Source organism: Hyaena hyaena, unplaced genomic scaffold (genome assembly GCF_003009895.1).
Source record: "Hyaena hyaena isolate Hyena2069 unplaced genomic scaffold, ASM300989v1 scaffold_29, whole genome shotgun sequence".
In the NCBI taxonomy this organism is placed as follows: domain Eukaryota; kingdom Metazoa; phylum Chordata; class Mammalia; order Carnivora; family Hyaenidae; genus Hyaena; species Hyaena hyaena.
The window spans coordinates 3,748,537-3,756,286 of NW_024080661.1; the positions used below are offsets into that span (position 1 = coordinate 3,748,537).

Genomic DNA, 7,750 nt, shown 5'->3' on the forward strand with positions numbered 1-7,750 from the left:
GCGCAAAATGCCGTCTTGCCCTTGGCGCCTCGGATCAGGCGTCTCTGAGGCGGCTGGTTGGGAAGGGCGGCGGCTGGAGGTGGAAGGGATTGGTCCGATGGCCGGGAAGACAGGCCCACGCGTGGATCCTCTGTAGGTCCCCGGCCCTGGTCACTTGCTCGGACCACCCATCCAATCCACAGAAGACAGTCTGGCAGAACCATCAGTCCGAGGAGCGAATTGAGGCAAACTCTGGGATAGAAAAAAAAAAAAAAGAGGGGCAAGGGGTGGAGAGGGAAGGAAGTGCAGCCAGATGTACTTAAGGCCTCTTCTCTCAGGGAGGAGTTCAGGAGGAGAGGGGGCCTTTGGGGGCAGAGCAGCGGCGACACCAGGGACCCTGGAGAGCAACATGAGGGCAAGTGAGGCTGGCTTGAAAGGCTGGGTACGGGAGGCCCCGCAGCCGCTCAGGAAGGAGGCTGGGCTCCCATCTGGAGAGCCGAGGGGCTGGCGCTGCTGAACAGATGGAGCGAAAGTTGCAGCTGGTGGAGATGCACTTTCATGTGTAAAGTTCGGTCCGCGGAGGATTGCGGTTTCCAGCTCTGCAGGCAGCAGTGGGCAGGCGGCCCCGCTCCACGCTCCGCCTTCTCCCCCCACTGCCACCCAGGAAACTTGACGGAGGCCCCGTGCCAGCCCCCAGCCACTGCGTCTCCGCCAGCGTCCCTTTCAACAGGCAGAAGCTGGCACGAGGGCACCTTGGCACAGCCACAGCGGCGGAGGGCCGCCACACTTCAGCAGCCGAAGGGGCCGGGGGAACAGGATTAATCCGGGCTCCCCAGGCGGGGACCAGGTGGACTGAGAACAGACGCAGAGGACGGAGGGAGGGAAGCGACCTTCGCAAGCTGTTCATGATACACACACTGGGTCCCGCTCTGGGCTTGCGTGGGGCTTCTGGCTGAAGGGGAGGCCGCGGGGAAATGTGAAAACACAGCAGACTCTGCGGCTCTGGGCTCACCCCTCGCCCCCGACTTCAACAGAGGTTTCTTTGGGGAAAGGATAGATCTGGGGGGTCTTAAAAGAAATATCTGCCCAGCAGAGCTTGAAGAACTAGAGCGATTTTCACAGTCTCCAGCTCTGACAGCCAGGCTCCCGCTCTACCCCCCAAGCCTGGCATATTTAGACCGTCACCTGTGGGAACAGAGGCCACAACCAGAACTGTGAAGCCATTAACGCCCCTCCCGGCAAGGCTCTGGCGCCAGGGGGCAGTCAGCCACCCACCCACCCAGGGGACCTATGCTTGAGAGGGAGCCTGGGCAAAGGGCATCAGCTCTGCCCCTCCACTCTGTCTTCTCTGCGCCGGGCTGTGCTCCGGGTCGTTGGGAACAGAAACTGCCAACTCGGTCTTGTTAAAATCCAAGTGCTTTTTTACAGAGTACGTGATTTGGCTTCCTTTTCTTAAAAAACTGAAAACAAAACAAAACCAAAAAACCCCCCGAACAGACTGGAACCCAGTCCTTTTTCCCTATTGTGTCCGTTTGCCCGAGAGATGTCCGTAGTTGCGATAATAACTTAAATATTCTTGAAGTGGAGGTAGTCTCTCTGTTCCTAGTGGGATGTCTTCTTGGCTCCTTTCCCAAACTTGGCATCCAGACCGAGACCTAAAGGAAGGGAGAAGGTGGGCTTAGCTTCGTGAGGAGAAAGGAAACCTGCCAATGATTTTGAGAGTGGGGGGAGGGGAGAGGGAGGTCAGCCTTAGTCCCCCCAGAATTGGGCGCTTTAAATAAAGCTAACTTGCAGACACTGGTTTTATCGGACTCCCTCAGAGAAAAAGCAGTATGGCGTCAAATGAAAAACACATCACCAAGATGCTGGAAATTACACAGACATAATAAAATATAGTAAAACTAAAAGAAAAAAGGTCAAAATGACTTGACTAGTTCTCTCGGCTCATCCACAGCAGCACCGAGCAGTAGGGAGCACGTGGCATAATTCTGTCCTGTTCAGCGTCTGAGGAAACTCAAAGCACCAGAGGAAGAAATACCACTGAAATGAAACATGCATCAGGAAGGGTGGATTCGAGGCAATGCTTCCTTTCCTCTTTTAGAAACGTGGTCTCCAAAACAATGAAATAAATTTCACAAAGAGACATTTCAAGGGGGGGGAACATATCCCAGCTGCCCTGCACGCCCAGAGGCCTACTCTGCGGGGCACTTACCCAAGAACACGAGCACGGTGCCCACCCACTGCAGGGGGCTGATGGGGTTGGCAAAGAGGATCACAGAGGCCAAGATGGTGAAGAACTTCCGAGTCGTAGTGATGATAGAGCAGGTCAGGGGGCCAAAATACACAACTGTCATGAAGATGAAGCTCTAGAGAGACCAAGGGGGCGGCGTCAGCCTGGCTCCTGGGGCTCCGCCACGAGGTCCGGAGTCCGTGGCGGGCCATCGGGGCTTGATGTGCCACCCCCCGTCCCCCAGCCAGGCCAGTCTCTCTCAGGGAGGCCACGCCACCCCGGCCTGATGCGCTCACCTGACCCAGGGCACTGGTCAGACCAAAGAGCAGGATGTTATAGATGACAGCAGGGTATCTTTCGGCAAAGCTCAGGAACTCCCAGAGCTCCCCAGTGAACAGGATTCCTAGGGAAAGACATCCGGGGGTGAGTGGTGCATGTGCGCGGGTCACGTACATGTACCGGTGTGTGTGCCCGTGCACAGCCCACGGAAGTACCCCCCAAGAAAATGCGTGGAAAGACTCTATACTGTCCCATTAGACAACCTCCTAGTTTTCTGATCAGAGAAACGAACTAAAGACTCTCCCAAGAGAGGCTTGGGAATCGCTTCCTCACTTCTGCCAAAGGCGCTGGAATCAGAGACCCTCAGATGGTGGGGAGATACGGACCCACACGCCCCTGGCTCGAGGCAGCCCCAAGCACTGGCCCCTCCGGCCACCAGCAGCCTCCTCTGTCAAGCCCACCACGCTGGACGTAAAATACTTCCCACGTGGGTCCAGATTTGCAGAAGAGGTTAGGAAGCGCTGATTTAAAAGCAGACGCGTTCACGTTCGAACTATATTCAGGATGCGCCAAGTACCGACATCTCGCCCCTCTCCACAGACAGCGGGCTCCCAGGGAAGCCCCGTGACCTACCCGACTGCGCAGCGAGCAGCAAGCACACGGCCTGCGGGGGGTTTCTGCAGGAAGGTTTCTCAGGGGCTCGGCCAGAAGGGCATCTCCGAGCCCAGGGAGGCCCTGGGCCTGGGCAAAGCTAGAGCTGGCCTCCGCGCCAGGGAGGGGCCGGCGGAGGGTGGCCTGCCCTCCTGCGAGACGCGGAAAGACCCACCAGCTGCTCCTTACCAGCCCCCAGCAGCAGGGTCGACCAGAGGTTGATGTTCAACATCATGTGGTTGGAGCCCGTTTGGTAATGAGCCCGCATGTGGTCCTGGGAGACACCCGTCAGTCCGTCCAGGGTCAGAGACAGTAACTGGAAAAGAGAGTGGGCGCTGTGCAGGGAGGCCACCAGGCCCCACCCCCACCCCACCCCATCCCAGGTCTCGGCGCTCCGTGTCCTGGGCCTCCTGGCAAAGCCGCTGCTGCCTAGGACCGAGTCCTCACAGCAAAACGCTGCCATTCGGTCACAGGTGGAGGGACGGGAGGGATCACACTGGCTGCTCCTCACCCCCCCACCCCGTACCCGTCCCGTCCCTAGAACGCCAGCCGATTTGAGCCACAACAGTCACCACGTAATCAGAGTAGAATGGGAAGCCTACCACTTCCTGACACAATGCCATGAAGCATTTTTCATGACGGGAAGGAAAGGCAATCTCGTCCTAGCACATCAGCCTCCAGGCGTGGAGTAGTGCTCCAGACTGTCTTCTGCGGTCGCGCTGCCCAGATCAGAACCCTGGGCACAGTTAGCCACTAACTCTGGCCACTTACCAGCTGTGTGACTACGGCAAGTGACACTTAACTCTCTGTGTCTCCCTTCCTTCATAGGGAAATTGGAGAGAACACCACGAATGTTATAAGGTTATCGTTGTAAAAATTAACCAACGAATGTGCAAACACCCCGGGAGAATGCCTAACACACAGTAAGCAACAGTTACTGTATTTTTATTTTAGCCTCTGGCTTCCAGGTTTCTCAGAAAAGCCACGGTGAGAGACACGCAGTTCCCTCCCTGTCTGCCCTCAGGTCGCTGCGGCCCCCACACCATTATTTAAACGCAGGCCTCAGGTTCATCTCCTCTCCAGGAGAGCGGAGCTGTAGTTAAGTATTTCAGACTTCCCACGATGGCCTCGGCAGAGCCAGGGGCCATGCAGCAAGAGGCAAAGACCAGAAGTGGGGCCCACGGAGCATCTCAAGCTCTCTCAGGACGTGTAACCCCAGGGTGGGAGGGGAGTGCTCTGTGGCCATGATAACTGGAAAAGACTGCCCCTCCCCCCAGGGTCACGTACCAGAAGCAGCTCTCCATAGCCAACTGTGTGCTCTTCTACCCCAACGGCTTTCTTCGGTTTGTACATGAAAAGGGCTACTCCAGCCACAATTAGCAACACACACAGGTACTTGGCCACTGGGTACTTCTTCTTCAAGAGAGTAACTCCAAGGAGCATGACTACAGGGAAGAAACCGGGGAAAACTCAGGTACCCACAGGCACTGATGAGCCCACCCTTCTTCTCTCAAGAGTCAAGAAAAGACTCATGAGAGAAAACAATGTCTGAGAAAGAAGACCTACAGGCGATAACGAGGAAGGCGCAAGGCTGGCTCCCAGATAGAAACGATTGAATAACAGGGTGAACAAAGGGTATAAGGCAGGGAAAAGGCAGAGAACAAAGGTGAAAAGTCCAAGAAGGAACAGGGCAAGGGTGGGGCTAGGGGAGAAGCCTGAGAGATTTAGACAAAGAAATTGACAATCAAAATGGGATTTAGAGGGGGGCGCCTGGGAGGCTCAGTCGGTTGAGCATCCAGACTCTTGATTTTGGCTCAGGTCATGACCACGGTTGTGGGATCGAGCTCCGAGTCAGGCTCCACCCTGAGCATGAAGCCTGCTTAAGATTCTCTCGTTCTCTCTCTCTCTGCCCCTCCCTCGCTCATGCTTTCTCTCTCCCAAAAAGATAAACAAACAAACAAAAAAAACCCCACAACAAAATGGGATTTAGGGGGCCTACGAACTACGTAAACACACAGGTGACCACAGTGACTGGCACGCGAAGCGGACTAGATCAGCCTCCAGCTCGCGCACACCCGACACCATGGGAAGAGATCCGGATGACAGGATGGCAGCAGGAAGGGACGGAGGGGCAGCTCTGAGGCCAGCTGGGATGGGGTGATGGACCCAAAGGGATACACGGCAGAAGCAGAGGGCTCACTCCAGGAAGAGCAAGGACGGTAGATGGGGGCCATCTTCTTCTGCTTACCTGGGATTGGCTTGCAGGATTTACCAAGGACCTGAAATTAAAGCCAGCAAAAAATATCTGAGCATCGGTGACGTGCCAGGCACCATGCGACGTTAGGATGGGCGACTAGGGGCATGTGGCGGAAACCGCAGGCTGTTGCGGCCAACCCACCGCCGCTGACCCTCAGGTCTCTGGTTCCTTGGCCTCTGAACTTCTCCAACCCACTCTCTTTTTGCTTAAGTCACAGACCTGAGCGAAGAACCCTTAATTCTTTTCACACTACCGCTGAGCCAACCCTCATCCCGCCCTGAGGCTTCACCTGAGTCGGATAGTTGACAAATTGTAGTGCTGAGTTGCTGGAGACCATGGCGCCCAGATAGGAGACAGAACAGGCGGCGTAGAGCCAGCTCCGAGTACGATCCGCCCTGGCAGTGTCAAAAAACTGGATCACTGAGAGAAGACAAAAAGCATGTAAGAGAACCCTGGTCGGCCCAGGACGGACTACTGAGCAAAAGTTGAAGCCACATGAGAGAAGCCTGTCGAATAAGACGAGCAGCACAAGATATTTCTGTCCTCTTAAGACTGGGAAATCTCTGAAGATTAAACTCTCCAGTCTCGCCTTTGCCTAACACAAGGCCACATGCAGAGCAGGGATGGGGGCTCGTTCAGTTCAAGGGACAAGTTCGCCCTGCTGTAGCCCCCAGGGAACAAAGAGAGAAGCTCAAAACATGTTTGAAGCTGACACCTAAAGGAAAATCAAAGGGAAGAATAAAAAAAAAAAAAAAAGGCAGGATTCCCAGTGGGGGTCTGGAACACAGAAGACCCATTCTCTGCACATTTCTGACTCAGACGTTGGTCTAATTTAAGGAAATAGAGTTTTGGCCCATTCCAACACCATTACTTTTGTACGCTGAACAGAGAGGCTGTGAAAGTGCTAAAGAAGGTGGGAATCTTGAGTCAAGCCTCGAAAGGTGGATACGGAGAGAGCGCACAACAGATTACCATACGGGTACTCACAGATCTTGGCGAACGCAGCATTGATGACACATTGGATGAAGACCAAAGTTAAGGCAAAAGTGAATGTCTCCTGTTTGGTTCCCTCCCCATACTTTCCTCTTGTTCTAAGAATGAAATGAGAAAGGGGGGGGGGCGGGGAAGGAGAGGAATTAGTGTGTTTCCCTCTCAGTGTCATCTAGTATGTTGATGTCCAGACCCATGGAAAGCTTTAATATGATCTTGCTTCCCTGGATGAAGGGGGTAGTTTGGTAAGGATCACTGGCCTCATTCGCAAGAGGGGCTGATTTTGCTGGGTCTCGAAACCAGACATCCCGGCCTGCTAATCCCGCAGACTAGGGAAAGAATAGCCGTAAGGGATGGCGCTAGAGGAGCCGCGGAACACCAGACGGTAAAACGAGGTACCCCGGGCAGCAGATGAATGGGCTATGGGCTACCGCAGTAGAGCCCAGGGCAAAAGAACCCGCGGTCTGCAACGATCTGGAAGTACCAAAGAGGAGGTGGCACAGGCACGGAAACCTGGGGGGGGGAGGGGGTAGAATCCTCAGCCTATAAAACTCGGGCCTCTAGATGCAAAAGGTAGAAACACAAGGGAAGAAAACGAACCGGGTCCCGAGAATCCAGAGACCAACTTTGGCGTTTTGGAAATCTGAGCCGGCTCAGGCGCGGCTGCAAAGGGGTCGGGGTGCTGGGAGGGCGGCCACGAGGGAACACCCGGGTCAGGGGCAGGAGAGAGGGGGGTCAAGCGCGCGCTCCGGCCCCGGGGATCTGCTCACATCTTTTCCTGCAGGATCCCATAGTAGAAATAGCAGACAAAGACGCCGAGGAAGCAGAGCGGCAGGCGCAGCCGGTCGGGCACCAGGGAGCTGCTAGCGGCCATGAGACGCCCGGACGACCCGACCGGAGACCCGCTCACAGCCGGCAGCGGCAGCGGCGGCGACGGAGACAGCTCCAGCCGGACATCGCCGACCGGCGACAGGGGCCTCATAGGAGCTGCATGCGACCGCTGCTCAGCAGGCCCCAGCAGCCACCGCCAGAGCTGCCGGTTCAGGGTCTCCGAAGGGGAAACGCCTCAGGAACCCAGAAACCGTTCCCAAGGAAAGGAGACTCGTCCTGGGACCTCGGCTTCCTCCCTGGTGGCCGAGAGAGCCAGGCACCCCGAAGTTAATTCCTTGTCCTCGAGCTCTTCCGATCAGGCAACTCCGAGGACAGCTGCGACCCGGAGCTCCACGGGACGGCCTAGGCGCCCGGCGGGCGGGGAGTGATGACGTATGAGGATGTGGAGGTCAGCAATTGGCTGCGCGGCGCGCAGACAGACAGGTGAGTGGGAAGGAGGCAGCGGCCAGCTGGGCAAATCCCACCGTCGCTTT

General features: G+C 56.1%; 1 protein-coding gene across 1 annotated transcript; it reads right to left on the reverse strand.

Moving 5' to 3' along the window:
• Window positions 1–1,377: 1,377 nt before the first annotated feature.
• SLC35B1 (solute carrier family 35 member B1) lies at window positions 1,378–7,435 on the reverse strand. Its single transcript, XM_039227930.1, has 9 exons — window positions 7,157–7,435; window positions 6,384–6,487; window positions 5,686–5,816; window positions 5,388–5,418; window positions 4,427–4,584; window positions 3,329–3,455; window positions 2,506–2,612; window positions 2,192–2,345; window positions 1,378–1,634 (listed from the first exon to the last, which is right to left on the reverse strand). Exons 1-9 carry the CDS (start codon window positions 7,366–7,368, stop codon window positions 1,582–1,584), a joined length of 1,077 nt encoding a protein of 358 aa, XP_039083861.1. The 5' UTR covers window positions 7,369–7,435; the 3' UTR covers window positions 1,378–1,581.
• Between the last annotated feature and the right edge of the window lie 315 nt (window positions 7,436–7,750).